The 16,727-nt window shown below is 49.0% G+C and overlaps 1 protein-coding gene across 1 annotated transcript; it reads right to left on the bottom strand.

Moving 5' to 3' along the window:
• Positions 1-587: 587 nt before the first annotated feature.
• On the bottom strand, positions 588-10,755 carry FMOD (fibromodulin). The gene is made up of 3 exons (XM_041722811.1): positions 10,587-10,755; positions 6,912-7,899; positions 588-2,432 (listed from the first exon to the last, which is right to left on the bottom strand). The coding sequence occupies exons 2-3, from the start codon at positions 7,888-7,890 to the stop codon at positions 2,281-2,283; spliced, it is 1,131 nt and encodes a 376-aa protein (XP_041578745.1). The 5' UTR covers positions 7,891-7,899; positions 10,587-10,755; the 3' UTR covers positions 588-2,280.
• Between the last annotated feature and the right edge of the window lie 5,972 nt (positions 10,756-16,727).

Below are 16,727 nucleotides of genomic sequence, written 5' to 3'. Positions count from 1 at the left end.
AAAACAATGGATTGTCCCCCAAAGCGCCAGTCTAGTCCGCCCTCCTAACTCATGTGACATCTGCTAAGCATATGGCACCTCCAGGCTTTCCGGAGAGATTGAATGAAGGAGCGCTCTGCTGAAGGCTGTATCTTTTCCTCGTCCTGGCCCAGTGGCGCTGCACCGCCTTCTACTACCCTCAGTTCTGCACAGTGGCCAGTAGAGGGCAGAAGCAGGTAAGGCAACAATACTCAGGACCCGCCAGCCCCAGAATTCCTGGCTTGAGAAGCCAAGATTGGTGGTGGAAGAAAAATGTTAACTATGACTGGAAAAACAGCCCCGTTGTTTTTTTCTCTCCTGGGGATCAAATGGAAGGAAATGTGTAACTAGCGGGATTGAAGTTAGACTTATGGAAGAACTTCCAGAACACCAAGTTTGCTAACTAGAAATTTCATACAGGTGACTTTTTTTTTTAACAACCCCCAACCCCCACATCTGCCCCAAGCAGAATAGAAAGGTGGTTCATCCACTCCAAGGCCAATGTGACCCATTAGGTCCCCTTAAAGTAACCCTTCTGTGTGTGCCTTAAATGATTCCATTCTTGCAGATGCAATCATAAAATAACTTTATTGGTCAGGTTAGCCACCACTCATGCTGTTCCTGTAATAGGGATCCTTTATAGAGGCATGATGGTGTTCACATGCAGATGCTTTCTGAAGAGCCTGGAGCAGAGGCAGCCTCGCCCCTCACATCAGCGCTCCTTTGTTGAAATGAGCTGGTTTGGCTTTTGTGGATTTTTTAGTCTGGAGCCAAGAACATAGTCTAGGGATCCTCCCCTTCACTTAAATATCAGTGATGGAATGGCATCTGGGCAGGGGCCAGGCTAGGGCTAGCTCTCCTCAGGCAGTCCCCGTCCCTGACCTCCCAGATGGCTGCATTCCAATGGTGCCCAAAGGAGCAGGACGCTTAGGCCCCAGGCAACATTACCTTTCAGACATGGGAAGAATGAATTGCTCTCCAGCAAAGCTATAAAGCAAAAGGCATCTTCAGTAATGAGGGTGCAGCTCAGAGATGTGAAAGCAGAGGGGTTCTTCCTCAGCACAGGCCAGATTTGGCTGCCTGGCCCAGGCTTCACAGACCCAACAAGCATCTCCAGCCAGAGCTTTCACTATGAACTATGGCCTCAGCACAAATCAATTAATAACAGCCGAACCACAGCATCCTCCTTTGGGCTAGCCAGACATGCCCAGGCCTGCTTGGAGACCATTTCTCCCATCAGGATGTAAACCTTTCTGCTTGGACAAGAGAAGAGGACCAACTACCTTTCTCATGCTTTGAGAACCACGTGCCTTGGAGGATAAAGTAAAGAGCTGCTGGGGACACACAGAGGGTGTTTGGGGCAAGGGTGGAACTCTGGGGGCTACTTCCTCAGTTCAGCTGATTCGGGATGTTTGCCACTATTATGGATGCTGATGTAAGCAAGATATGGCCTTTCCTGTTTAGAAGTCTGATCCACCTTCAAAGAACTGCCCAGTTAAAATACAGCCCTATCCACTTATCAAAGCCTAAAGTTGGTTGTGTCTTCTCTCATCAGTCCCTGAATATTGCCATCACGCTGGTGACTTCCAACCTGGTAGCTTTCAAGGAGTGAGGTTGGGGAGGTCTAGAGATGACTCTTGGGTTTCTTCTACCCCCGGACACTAGTGTGAGTTCTCTGCACAGGCCATGGGACACATGCCCACATGCCTTGGGCTCTCATGCTTCTGCCTAAGGCACAGAAGAGGAGTCTGTGGAGCGAGGCTGAGCAGATGAGGAGGGTAAGGAGGAGGCAGTTGGGTAAGAGGTATATATTCCGAGGAACACTGAGAGGGAGCCCAGAGTAACTGCACCACCAGCCCAGCACGCAGGAGAGCTGTCTAGCGCTGCTCACAGAGAGAGCCAGGGATTGTGGGGAAAGCACGCTATGTGCTGTTGCCCAAGGGACTTGTCAAGTTCATGACACCGGATCATTGGGAAGAACCTAGGGGTAGTGAGATTTCTGGGGTTGGGATTTCCAGGGATTACATCCTCTGCCACCACGTCTGTCCTGAAAAGAGAGCCACAGCTATGTCCCTCAGTAAAAGGCTGCCTGTCCCCTGATCCCACCTGACCCTGACTACAGGGAAGAAGACTACAGAGGGAGCCCGTGGACTTCTGTCACATGATCTGTCCCAGACCTTCCAGCAAAAGCCAAACCAAACCATCAAGCCAAATGCAGTGGGGCGTGGGGGCCCTCGGCCCCGTGCCCTATGCAAGGGCTGCTCAGATCTCGATGAGGCTGGCAAGGCGCAGACAGAGGGGCGCGTCCACCGGCATCGCGCTGCGCTTAATCTCGTTGCCGTCCAGGCGAAGCACCTGCAGCTTGGAGAAGTTCATGACGTCCACCACGGTGCAGAAGCTGCTGATGGAGAACTCTGTGGGGACAAGGGGGAAGGGGTGCAGAAGCCTGGATCAGAGACCCGGATCCACAGGGAGGCAGGTCAGCCTCTGTGAAGCGGCTTCAACCCTTCTGGGGGGGAGCAGCGGGACTTGGCTGGGTGGGGCCATATGCCCACCGGCACCGTGAGGGGGTAACACCAGGGCCAGAGCGGGATCGCTGCCTGCGTCTGCAGCCCTGGCCCCCGAACCACCACGCCTTTATCTGCACGGTGCTCTGAAGACCCTGGGATGTCCTTGAGTGTCCTTCCAGCCAGGATCCCATTGATCGTTTCCCTTCTGTGGGCAGCAGTGGGGAGCAGAAGGTAGTCAGAGACCAACGTTGCAGCTTCGAAGGACTTGATGGCTTTTGGAGAAGGAGGGCTTGCTGAACTTCTCTGAGAAGGAAGACTGGGGACGTGGAGGGACTTAGATCTGGAATATCTCCTGACACTCTGGCAGATAGAGAGGGTGGCAGGAAATGAAAGAGAGAAAGCCTGGGCAGGGAGACAAGTACCTCTGCGTGCAGGAGCTTTGAGGAGGTGCATGTCTCCATTCTCAGTACTGCTGAAGGAATGAGCAAGGCCCGCAGATCGGAGAAGCTGGAAAAGAGCTGCTGTGGACCTCAACAGTCAAACTGATAGTTCCCTTGCCTCCTACATTTAATGTGAGATGGCTTACCTGACTCCTCCCCTTTTTTAAATCTCAAAAGATTTTTTGAAGCTGTTCTCCCCCTCTCCCCAAAACACATGATCTTAATGAACAAAATAGTTCTTTTGGGGTTTAACATAAATCCTCTTTTCCCTCTGGTTGTCCTCTTGGACATATCAACCACTTCTGTCTCAGGTCTACTGGGTTAGGAACTTGAAGGGAACAAACCAAGAATTCAGCTAAAACTCCAGCAGGGATGCCGCAAGTCACCACGAAGGGGTGCCTGAGGGCCGCCAGAAAACTGGCCTCTGCCTGGGGGGGGGGCGGGGGCTCCAGGTGAAGTCGCCTGTTGGGTCTTGGTGGGATATACTTTGAGGGCTGTCACTACATTGGACAGACAGCTTGCATTTGGTTCCACCGGAGGCATTCCTCAGCCTACCCGGGTGGTCGGGAGGACTAAGAGGAGCGGGAGGAGGATGGTTTTCTGACTCTTTTCCTGGGAGCACTATGTCTGGCCTCAATGAGGTTGTGGTTACCGGTGTGAAAGGGAAGGTTGCAAGGAAGACGGTGTGGGGAGCTTAAATAGGCTGGCCGGGAAAGTGCTTTGCCATAGCACTAACACTTGTTTTCAGTCTCTCCCAAGAACTGACCAAGAGGAAATGCGGCAAGGCTGCAACCCATTAACTTGTACTGCAACAAAGACACAAAGTCCAGCCCTGAAGAATAATAAGATACAGGGCTGGGGAGAGGGGAGAGGCTGGGAAATGCCCTTCTGTGGATGGCATTCAGTTGCAGGGTGGGAAGGGTAGGAAGGGAGACACATGGGGACAGGGGTGGGGTGTGGTGGGGGTGGTGGAGATCTTGTGGACACTTTTGGACATCTCCTTTCTGGTCCCAGGAAGTAGATTAAGTGGACTCTGAATGGTCAGATTGGGCGCAGAGTTTAGGCTGGGGTTGCACCTGGGGTGGCTACAGAGAAGGATAGAGTGGAATGGGCTGGGGAGAAGTCAGGTAGTTTGGCTTAGAGATCACTTCCAAATCTACTGGGGACTGTACCAGATTGATTCTCTACCCCAGCCTCGGGCTCTCAGAGCATCTGCTAAAATCCTGGATCCCTGCACACTTATATAAATACAGGGAATACCTAAGGACTGCCAGACACACCAAGTACGTGGAGTCTATCCACACAGCAGATGCACGGTGCCCCAAGTTTGTCTCCCCCAAGCTCAAGGAAAGGACAGGGCTTCTGCTTGGAGACTCTGGAGGACATTTTCCAGGCCAGATTAAATACTGACATAAGTCTTTCCAAATTCCTCCTGGGGTACCCACCCTGCTCCCTTGAATGAATAACATTCTGAGCTGTCTTCCCTTGCTGTTGCCAGGCTGGAAAATCTGAGGGAGATCCTAATGGAAGAGGGAAGGGGGAGGGAGGGCTTTATTCCCCAGCACACCCTTTAGTTTCTGTCCTCCATGTAGCTCCTCCCCCAGATTTACTTGGGTCCCACCCACCCCCACCCCCATCCCTGCAACTGACTGTGGGAGGGTGCCCTGGGAGAGGGGGGTCAAACTCAGGGCACTGTCCTTCCTGCTGATAGTCTGAATCAGAGAGGTATTCCTCATGTTCTCAGCCAGAAACACCTGGTGCCAGGTCCTCACATGTTGAAGGCTTGTATTCAGGGTTCTACCTACACAGGTAGGTACCTGGAGAGATGACTGCTCCCTTTCAGTGTCTCCATCTCCGCAATGCAAAGAGTAAAACAAAACGAAAGTATGCCTGTCAACTTCCAAGTGGCAATGAGAGGAAGAAGCTGGTAACTGTTATCATCTACTGCTTTTCAGTTATGTGCCCAGCCCTAGACCAAGCACCTCACATGTCTTAGTTTGCTAATTTAAGACAAATTAAATGCAAGAATTGGTATTATTTTCCCTCAAAAGAAGACTGGCAGAGAGACTAAATGATAACTAGATTAGGGGATTTGGCTTAAATGATACAAGAAGGGATTTGAGGGAGACGCTGAACATTTTTAAGTTATTTGACTTAATAGAGAGCTTTCTCATCAGACCTTGGTCCACTTAACTGAAGTGGTTTGATCTTCCACAGAGCTTTGGGAATGGGTGGACCAGCTTGTATCTGAATGGCAGATGTGCTCTGTGGAAGGCAGAGGGTGACAGGGTGCTGTGATGGAGCCCTTCCCACCCCAACTTTCTCAGACTACATATAATCAGGCAATAACTAATGGGTTCTCTCCCTTGGCAGCTGCTCTTTGCTGTCACATTTTCAGGGTCAAACATGACACATAATATGACATTTCTGATGTGGCAGTCCTTCTGGATTCAGAGTGGGGTGGCAAGTGACTTCTGGGTGGGATGATGGACAGCCACGAGTAAATGTCAAACCTTTTGTAGCACGCGACATCTCAGAGACGTCTCAGAGAGCTGGCCTACTCAGGAAAAGAAGAATCCTCCCTCCCCCAAAGAGAGACACTTTACAAATTAAACAGTCGTGTGCCCATGATGGTGTCTTGGGCTTCAAAGCAGAGGACCAGATAGCTCCTCACCTCGCCTGGCCTGCTGTCGACCTCTGGGCCTGGGTGCCTCTTTCCCTCACAGGGCTATCCAGCCCATTAGCATGTTGCCAAATGACTAATCTGTTCCCTGAGCATGGGGAGCGAAAGGACTGAGAGAGAGGGATGAAAGCTCAGTCCCTATCTGGGCTTTGATGGCTGGTTTGCTCACAGCAGGCTCTGCTTCAAAGCCCTTTGCCAATGGTGGGTAGTGAGTCCTTTCCCAAGGAAGGGGGTACTTTGCTGACTGGAGGAAGCCTCGGGACCTATGAGCTGGGATTCCAACATCAGAAGCCCTGGGATAATGTAAGCACTTTCTGAACCTGAGATCCTGACACGGATCCTGAAGAGCAACTAGATAATTCTATCTGAAATGAATATTTTAGTCATAAGAGGGAGAGATGTAGCCCTTTGGATTCCTGTAGGCATTTACTGGGAAGTGCTTGGAAAACAAGAGGCCTGTGTCCTTGAGCCTTCTACCCCCACTCCCACCCTGGAGCTTGTGGTGATAGGGCCCCTGTGACCCTAGGGGAACCTTTGCTCCCCCACCAGGGGTTCCTTGTACTCCAGGGAGAACTGACCAGAACAAGTACCTCATTCAGCTCACAGAAGTCGCATGTTCTTATCCAACAGTTGTTATGTTCAAAAAATAAACAGCCAAAAACAAGATGGGCTGTGGAGGCAGGCGTAAAGCACATGTGGAAGCAGAGAGCTCATCCTCGTCTGGATCAGTAGTACAAATGCTATGGTTTCTTCACAGCCCACCTTCCTCCCAAGATGGACCCTAGAAGTCCTAAATCCCCCTCTCCATGAACTGCTCTCATCCAAACCTCTGCACACTTCCCTCTTATTGCTCTCAACATATGAGCAACTCAGACACACAGGGACAGGGGCTGTCCCCTACTGACCTATTCAGTGACTGGTTCCTGTGTGGCACTTCCAATCCCTAGAATGGCTTTGTCCCTTTCCCTTTCCTTTGGCCCACACTCACTTATCTCTCAAGGCTTACCTCTTCTGGAATGACTTCTTCCAGGCCACCCCACCCCCTACTGAATTTTCCCAGCACTGCTGTTTGGTCTAGGGACATGCCACTTAGTACCTCTTGTATAGGGGGAGAGCTTGGGTTGCAGATTGCTTCATCAGTGCTCTTTGGTTCCCTATGTCTATGGCTTTTGTATTGCTGCTAGCACTCAGAATAGGGTTTTTTTTTTTTTCCCAATGAAACTGACAGCTACTCCCCACTTTCCTTTGTCAGTGTCTCACCATTGATCCTATTGCCTTGGAGGTAGAGATTCTCCAGGTTGGTGTTGACTGGGGGGATCTTCTGCAGCTGGTTATAGGAGAGGTCAAGCTCCAGGAGACTGCTGGAGTTGAAGGTGTTAGAGGCCAGGCCATTGTTGGTGAGACTGTTGTGGGACAGCCGCACATACAGCAGCTTGGGTGACCCCCGGAAGTAGCTGTCAGGGACCGAGTAGACATTGTTGTGCTCCAAGTACAGCTGCTCCAGGGCTGAGGGCAGGCCATCAGGCACCTTCCGCAGGTGGTTGTAACTCAGATCCAGCAAGATCAGGGACCGGAGGCCCCTCATTGCACTGCCCACCTCCTGGATCTCATTGTGTTGGAGGTACAATGCTGTGAGGTTCTCCAGACCCTCTAGAGCATTGTTGGGGACCCTCGAGATCTGGTTGTGGTCGAGATGGAGCTCCTTCAGCGATCGCGGCAGCGGGCCAGGCATCCGGGTCAGGTTGTTGTGGTCTAGGTACAGCCTCTCCAGGTGCCTCAGCTTGGAGAAGATCTTCCTGCCCACCTTATCACTGGTGATCTGGTTGCCGTGGAGAGCAATCCAGAGCAGCCCCGTGGCATTGTCAAAGACACCTTCCTGGATAGACGAGATCTGGTTGTTCTGGAAGTAGGCGTACTTTATGCGGGAAGGGACGAAGGGCAGATACTTGAGGTTGCGGTTGTCACAGTACATGGCTGTGGGGAAGTTGGGTGGACAGTCGCATTCCTGGGGGCAATCTCGGGGCTCTGGCGGGGGTGGAGAGCCATAGGCATAGGCAGGGCCTTCCTCCACCCCGTAGGGGTAAGGCTCATAGGGCTCATAGGGGTAAGGGTCATAGGGATCATAATAGGAGGACTGCTGGCTGCGGAGGTAGTGGAACCACCAAAGGGGGTCTTCATCATACTGGGCCCAGGACAGGGTGCAGAGCCCGGCCAGCAGCAGGAGGGAGGCCCACTGCATTTTGTCTCTCTGCAAGAAGGGAGAGAGAACAGAGCAAGCAGGCATGAGTGAGACAGTAGGGAGGCAGGGAGGCAGGGAAACGGGGAGGCCAGCCTTGGGCTGTGAGCAATCAGCTCTAACATCTGCAGTAAGCCCCTGGGGGGCGGGGCGACTCTGCTCTCACTTCCTACCCGCCTTCCCCCAGCACCGGCTCAGCTCACTTGATCCGGCTGGACTGTGGCTACCTGGGGGAGGCAGGTGCATTCTACCTTGCTCATAGAGTCACAGAAACAGAGCCTTCCAGACTAGAAGGAATTTGAATGGGGGGCACTGCATTTCTTTCAAGAGGCAGGTCCTTAGGAGCCTCTAGCAACCTAAAGGTTCTGTGGGGAGACCTGGTGAGTCCACCACAATCATGCCCGTGGCGGTGGTGGGTGCTCTTCAGGCCTGAATTCACATTCAGTTTGAACTCCCCAGGGATATAATATTTTCCAAGAGTCCAAAGAAAAAGCTCTCTGGTTCTCTCCATGTTTGTGGGAAACCTCCAGAAGCATTTTGAGACCTCAAAGGGGGAGGATCTGAACTACACCTAGATCTTTTGGTCTCTTGGGCAAGCTGGGGGTTTCTGGTTTCTGGTCTCTGGGGAGGGGTGTGGGCTGTCTGCAGTCCCCACAAGGCTTGGGTGACCTTTCAAAGTGCCAGTGTCCATAGCAGTCTGCTGGGTGAGAAAACTCTCCGATTGGCAGTTTGTGACTATGCATGCAACCTGGCTGGCACAGGGTCTTCATGTCATAGCTACAGTCCTCTCCAGATTGGGGACACTGGCACCAGGTACGACACTGGTCTTCTAGGATGGGTTCTGAGTGTGTGGAATCTGAGTCCATGCACTCGGGATCTCTTGTATAGTATCTACTAAAGTGTGTTAGCTCCCCTCATGCTCCACCATAGACATTATGCTAGAGCCATGTGGAGCCCAGAGAAATGAATGAAGAATGCTGAAAAATGGAATAGGGATTGAAGAAAGTTGTGTATATCTAAGAGAATGTGGCTTTGGAATGGGCTTCTGGCATCTCTCATTCTGAGCTATCTATGATGACATCTGGATTACCAGCCCCCATGACTACCCCCCTCTCTCCGCCAGTGCCAGGCAACCTGTTGCCTTGAGCTTGTATGCTAGCGAGATGAGAACAGGGCAGGCTTGGAGAGAAATGTGGGTTTGGTGTGTTCTGGGAGGGAAACTGAAGATTTGGAAGATGAGGGACCCTACTGGTCACCCTACTCTGAATACCTATAGCCAATGCACTGGATAGCCCTTGTAAGCAATGGGAACCTTCCAGAGGTAAGAGATTCACCCTTGGGCAGAGGAACCTTAGAACCTTTCTTGGTCCTGGAAGGGTCACAAATATCCCTCACACTGCTATTAGGCCTCCTCAAGTTGGCAACTGGAGACAGAAGAAAGAAATCTAAAAGTCAGCATCAAATCCAATGAACTGATGGGAAAGACCCTGACTGTGTCACTCAATCTAGTCACCTTCTGCAACCGTTCCTCCCAGGCCCCAGACCTCTCTATTTCCTAAAAGTGATGCCCATAGGCCTCCTTCATTCCATTAGCCTCTGGGCTGCAGAGGAGAGCCACCTGGCTCATCCTCAAGCAGCCTCAGGCCTTGGACAAAGAGCCCACAGTGTTTCTGAGAAGCCAACCCAACTGCCCACTGCCTGGGCACCCTGGCTGGGCCCTGGCTCTGGCCAGGAGAAAAGATAGTTGGAGCAGCCCACTGCCAACAGCGCATTTTTCCATGCACAGCCTTAGGCTGCTGCAGGGCCAAGGTAGCTGTCTGGAGGCTGGCACAGTGAGCCTCTGTCTCCATTTTTCCTTCCAGACTGAGCATCTTGGCAGACGAGATCCACCTTCCTCTTCAAGATCTAGCTTTCCAGGGGCTGTGCATCCTACCCACTTTGGCCTCTCCTTAGGAGCCATGGCTGCTAAGAGAGCTGGGTGGGGAGCTTCTGCCTCTCTTCCCTTCTGTCTCTTAGCAGTGTTGCTCCAGGGTTGCATACTTTTAAATCCCCCTGCCCACCCTAATAGTAGAGACCTTCCTGGTACTCCATGAGTCTTAGGGAGCTGACTCAGGATTTAATGCTGTTCTCTCATTCCCCCACTCTGGAGAATGATCTTTGCCTCTTACCACAGTCGAGGACATCAGACCAGAAGTCATCCTCTCAGCTGGGCTGGACCCTCCTTCATGGCTCCCTAAATGTGGTTGATTCTCAACATTTCTCTTTATTCTCTCCCTTTCATCCCAGCACACACACACTCTCTCTCTCTTTCTCTCTCTCACTGCCCCCCCATCCTTCCCCTATAACAGCACTCAGATACCATAGTCTGCCTACTGGACACACTGCAGGGCTGGGGTGGTGGGATTATGAGTATTAGCAGAACCGAGCTGGCTTCTCTAGATACCTGGTCCTTCCCTTTCTCATGCCTGACAAGTGGAGGTCCCCCCTTCCCACAACAACCAGAAAGGAACTGTAGGACAGGGCTAACACATTCCCTCCTCCCCCATGCCTGTCTGCAGTATCCTGGCGTCATGGCCCAGATGGGAGCATGAGGAATGACTCCCCCCTGCCAGCCCCTCTCCCCATGCTCGAGCTCTTTCTTTTTCTCCCGTTATGGAACTACAAGGGACTAAAAATTTAAGTAAAATGACTAAACTTACCTCCAGTTGAACCTTTCAGAGAGTGACCACGTCCCTCTGTCTGGCCTCCTTGGGTTGGAGAATGTGTGAGAGAGAGAGAGAGAGAGACAGAGACAGAGTGTCTACTGAGAGTGTGCGGGTCTGTGCCAGGCCAGGGTCCCGCCCCCAAATTCCTGATCAAATATTGTGAAGAGAGGGACCGAGGAGGCTTTTTCGGCTCTGCTGCAGGGGCGGAGCTCACACTCCACCAGGCAAAATCCTTCAGTCCTGACTTAGAAAAACCACCTTCTTTCCACTCACTGATCTTCCCTAAAGCATTGGCAGCTCTGAGTGTCTTTCTGCTGAATGGGTTAGTGGCATCCTAGAAGGTATTTGCACAGCTTCTTACCAAGTGCCTGGATTTCTCATTTAACCCACAAAGGCAGATGCAGGGCTGGGGAGGCCCAGGATTTGGGAAGAGCCATCTTAATTCTTTCAGCAACCCCCTGTGTCCTCCCCAGAGACCCAGGACTACTCTGGCCTTTTTGGCTCCCCCTCCATGCCAGTGGTTACTGCATGAGAGGGCATGACACAGGACAGCTGGCTCTGGCTCTGGTTGCATCCCTTATGGGTGTAGACTCATCTGGGCAAGGTTTCTTTCCTTCACTGGAATTAATGGAAAGGAAGGGGAGCTCACGTTTGTGATCACCTATTATGCACTACCACCACACACTTTCATATAATCCCCTGGCAACCATTCTATTGTCTCTATGAATTTGACTCCTCTAGAAACCTCGCATAAGTGGAGTTGTACAGCGTTTGTCTTTTTGTGACTGGTACTTAGCATAATGTTCTTCAAATCCATCTGTTGTAGCGTGCAGCAGAATTCCCTTCCTACAACATTCTACTGTATGTGTAGACCACATTTTGTTTATCTGTTCATCTGCTGACGGACATTTGGGTTGTTTTCACCTCTTGGCTGTCGTAAATAACACCGCTATGAACATGAGTGTACAAATGTCGTTTTGAGACCTTGCTTTTAATTGTTTTGGATATATGCTCAAAAGTGGAATTGCTGGATCATATAGTAATTCTATGTTTAATTTTTTAAACCACCATACTATTTTCCATAGTAGGTGAGAATGCCAACAGGGCACAAAGGTTCAAGTTTGAAACACTCCTTATTTAAAACAAAACAAAACAAAACAACTGAGAAAGGCTCAGATTTGAATCTGAAGAATTTAGAGGTGTGAAGGCAGATGCAACTTTTGGTTGCTCCAAAAGTTCTGAACTGTGTAGGCCATCAGAAAGGTCCTTGTTAGAAATCCATTCTTCTCAGGACTTCTGAAGAGTCTTTTAAAAGATTAAACATAATGAATGGGTATTTGCTGACCACTTGCTATAAACTAAGTGGTTTAACTTATGTTATCTCATTTAATGGCCACAGTAGGTACTTTGCATTAAAAATAGAGGCACAAAGATATGGTGTGACTAGCCAGAAAGTGGTAAAACAAGGATTTGGTTTTTTGGTTTTGGTTTTTAGGGTTTGTTGTTGTTGTTAAGATTTTATTTATTTATTCATGAGAGACACAGAGAAAGAGAGAGAATGAGAGAGAGAGAGAGAGGCAGAGACTCAGGCAGAGGGAGAAGCAGGCTCCATGCAGGGACCCTGATGTGGGACTCAATGCCAGGACTCTAGGATCACGCCCTGGGCAGAAGGCAGGCGCTAAACTGCTAAGCCACCCAGGTATCCCCTAAAACAAGAATTTGAATCTTGAGCTGCATAACTCTAAAGACTTTCTCACAACAAAAGACCAGAGGACTGATGGAGTGGAGAGGGCGATGGCTATCCTGATAATGCACTTGGATTCAATTCATACTGAGCCCAACTAATTAGAGTGGCCCAATCTGCAGGAATCTGGGGACAGGGCATGGTAACAGTGAGAGGGAGCTGAGATACAGGACTTCTCTTTCCAAACCCAGACATATTTTATTTCAGTTTAATAAATGTGAGCATCTACTTTGTGCCTGGCATGATCTTTAGTATAAGGGATGCAAAGAAGGTTCCAGTATAATGCCTGCTCAAAATAAAGCAGAAGGCTTTGCAGCACACTCTGATTCCATGAGTGAGACAGAGTGGTCTCAATGTGAAGATGGTTGTCAATAACGCACAGATAACCTTCTCATCATTTTGAGTCCAGAAAGCAGTCACTTTTCAAAGGAAGACACTGGTTTTGGCAATAGGGCCCAAGACACACTTCTTAGATGGGCCTAGATAGCCAGACACATCCGCCCACTGGGTGCAGATGTGTATATATATATATATATATATATATATATATATATATTTTTTTTTTTTTTTTTTAAATTGCAACATGCTGAATTATACTGAATTTACTAACAGTGAAAGTCAGGGGAGGCTGAGGACCAACCATTGACTGGGATCCTTCCCAAAGCAGCTCCACCCCAAAAGGCAGTATCTCCATGTGTTTTGTTGATCATTTCTAAAGCAGAGATTGTACCACATCTTTAATTATCTATCCTGTTTCAAGGTAGGCTTGGGAGGAATAAAGAAGGGATGACTGGGACCAGGCCAGGGGGCTACTTCCAGGGGATGACCCACTGTTCAAAGATCCCACCGTCTATGGGCTCTAATCTCCATTTTGACTACTACTGCTCTGTTTGTCTGGGTCCTGGATCCAGGCCCTCAGAGCTTGGCTGAAATATGGAAAACCAAGTAGGGGATACTGATGTTCTCCAGATTGCTGAGGGAGTCCACATGTGAAAGGGGTTCATTTGGGACACGGGTGCTTTTCGGGAGGTGTCAAGCCAGCACTGCCCAGTCACCAGACTACAAACAAACTAAAAAGAGACACTCTGTTATTCATTTATGTAACCCCTATCCCCAGCTGGGCATTCAATGCTTTGTGCTTAGTAGGTAATCAGTAAAGTATTCTGGAATGAATGGTATTTTGGGCTCCCTACAGAGTCAGCCTGTCTTCAGTACCCAAAGCCCCATGGCATAACCAGCACCAACAAGGCCAGGAAAACCATTTGGCCTTCAAGCCTATTTGACTTTCCAGGGGTGCAAGCCACTGGTATTTCCTCCCCACCCCAAAAAGTACAGGTTAGACCACAACCACTAGGCAAAGCTGATTGTCTCTGATGTTGGACCCACCCTGTCTGGAAGCGATGAGATGTGTTCTGACTCAAATTCCTACTGGAATTCAAAGACAGTGACGCTTTGGTGATCACCAACCCCTTCCTCTTTCTCTCCCTTAGGACCCAATACCCCTGATTTTTATAACACAGCCTCTGATCCTAAACAACCAGGGATGGTGGCGATAAGAGTGGAAATCCAGGGGTAGCCCCGGTGGCCCAGAGGTTTAGCGCCACCTTCGGCCTGGGTTGTGATCCTGGAGACCCGGGATCGAGTCCCATATTGGGCTCCGTGCATGGAGTCAGCTTCTCCCTCTGCCTCTCTGTCTCTGTCTCTGTCTCTGTCTCTGTCTCTCTCTCTGTGTGTCTGTCATGAATAAATAAAATCTTAAAAAAAAAAAGAGTGGAAATCCACCCAAACAGGATTAGTAAATTGAATATAAAGAGGTCAGTAGAAAGATGATCATGGTGAATAAAATCCAGGCTCTACTCCTGGCCCATCCTGAAAACTCCTGATGCCAGTGAGGGATTATTTACTAGTCTGATGCTTTGATGGAAAGTTTGGGCTACCCTGGCACCCAATAGTAATGTCCCAAAGTTTCCAAGGGAGATGCTTCTCCTTATTCCCTTGGCATTGAAGGGTCATTAGAACTCACCATGGAGAGTCTCTTCTTTCCAGAAGGACAAGACAAAGATATTGGAGCTGGGGAAAAGATTTGTTTTCTTTCAAATGCAATCAATCAATAGGAGGAAGACCTCAAGTTCGGAGTTCTGGAAAATGCATTGAGGGCTTCAGAATTTTCTTTTAATAAGCTCCTTAAAAAGAAAACAAGACAACAATTTTCTTCTTTTAATGGATAGCATGTCTTATTTTGACTGTGTATTTACTACATGCTTGGTATCATTAACCTGATGATGACCTGATGGATTCCAGATCATCTTCTAGAAAGTATGAATGTCCTTGAATTAGGAGATCAGGGTTGGTTTAGGGAGAGACACCTACATGAGGGAGGAGGCAAAGGAGGTAACCTGAAATCTAAAGTCTAGAGGCCACTCAGTATAGGACATCCTTCTTTGTTTTACAAATGAGCCAAGAACTAATGATGTTCCTGAGACTGTGCTGGGGGAGAGAATCATATACGATGGACCAATTCCCAGGATTCTGGCACTGGCTATGCTTACCTGGCTCTAGGTATGACCAGGACTAGATATTAACTCTAAAATACCAGCTACCATTTCTGAGATTCTCACTACAACCCTATCAAATAAGTATTATCATATCTTACTTTTACAAATGAGGAAACAGAATCTTAGAAAGGCTGATACATTTGTATAAGACTGCCTAGTAATTAAGCGGCAGAGCTGGGATTTTAAACTTGTCTATCTGCTTCTAGAGTCTGAATTCCTGACTGCTATGCATATACAATCTCCAGCGTAAAAGAAAAAGCATGGATTTGGAACATATACATATCCATTTGGATTCTAGCTCTACCACTTCTTGTCCCCATGACATTGGGCTAATTGCTTAAGCATCAATAAGACTTCATTTATAAAATGGAGACAATAAACTTAACTTCATGAAATCTTGGAAGGACTAAATGAGATTAAAAAAATAGAGGTGCCTGGTAGGGAGACTGCATGTGGTGGTCCTTCAATAAATGGCAGCCTCTGTTGTTTATTTTAGTAAATTGCAAATTCTTTGGGAGAGAGGGCAATGTCATTAGTTGGCATAATGCTTGGCCAAGTGCCTGACACTTATTAGGCCCTTTCTAAACATTGGTTGAATAAACGAAAGTTGGATTTTACTGAATAGTAGTAAATCTACTTTGGTAACTTAAACCAATCAGAGAGAAGCTAACCAAGGATAGAAGTGGAAATTTCAGTGCCTAGAATTTTCACCCCCCCTCCCCCACCCCACCATGGAATAACTAGAGAGGTGCCTGCAAGGTCAGTGTAGAACACTCTTGGGGGAGGAGGCATGGAAAACTTCAGGATCAAACCTCACATTTGATGATAAAAAGTCATGTGATTTTTGCATTTTGTCCCATAAAACACCCATGTTTATTTCCATAGCAGTCCTCCTCCTCCCCATGAAAAATCCTTGGGTAAAAATGGTGCCCTAGATACACCATGCTTCTCCAGAGGCTCTCTGGACCCGGGCATTCACAGACTGAGCAGCCATTCACCTTGGCTGGCGAGTTCCCTGGTCACTGGAAGGACAGCTGGGGGAGCTGCCCCTACACATTGCTTGTGCATCTTCACATCTCTCATCTCATGGGATGCAGGGATACACCCCAGCTGTTGAATTCCCCCCGGGGCGGGAACTGACAGACCAGCTCCCTCCATCTGTTGCTGGAGCATGAAGAGGTGGCACTGTTGCTTCTTCACCACTTTTCCTTTTGGAGAAACTGCCAAATGGCTCCCAGCCAGGCTGCTTGGTTAAGCTTTGCAAAGAGCTGAATTCCTTTTCTCATCCCCATGGGGCTATATTTCTAAGGGAATTTGTAAGAATAGAAATTGTTTTGATCTTCAATCAAGACACAGAAAGATTCTCTCCCTTCTCTAACTCCCACTTCTGAGATCCCCAGCCATGTTAAGTAATGCACCCTTGGGGGAAAGTTTATGCCCCCCCCACCTCCCTGCCTGTAGCCAGCCCCACAGGGCAGCCTAGTCTCCAACTTCGTCCCCTGAAGCATTTCTATCTGACCTGTGATGTTTCTATGGACCTGACCCTCTCTTCCTCCAGCGCCCTTTTTCATCCTCTTCAACAAAACAGCATCTTCCAGGAGTCATGTGTTGTGCTTTGAGGGGAGGACCGGGGTGTAGGGGGCAGGATTAGAAGAGTGTGCCTTCTTTCTGGAGAACCAGAAAAAGGAAGACGAAGGGAACTGATATTTTTGAAGGCTCTAGACTAGGTCTTCTACATACAACATTTAATCTTTGTAAAACCCTGATACACAATTGCAATTATTTCCATTTAACATGTACGGTAAACTGAGGTATAAAGAGGTGAACTGGGATTTT

Source organism: Vulpes lagopus, chromosome 11, assembly GCF_018345385.1.
Source record: "Vulpes lagopus strain Blue_001 chromosome 11, ASM1834538v1, whole genome shotgun sequence".
Lineage (NCBI taxonomy): Eukaryota > Metazoa > Chordata > Mammalia > Carnivora > Canidae > Vulpes > Vulpes lagopus.
Note: the sequence above shows the minus strand (reverse complement) of the source record. Positions and strands in the feature narration are given on the sequence as shown.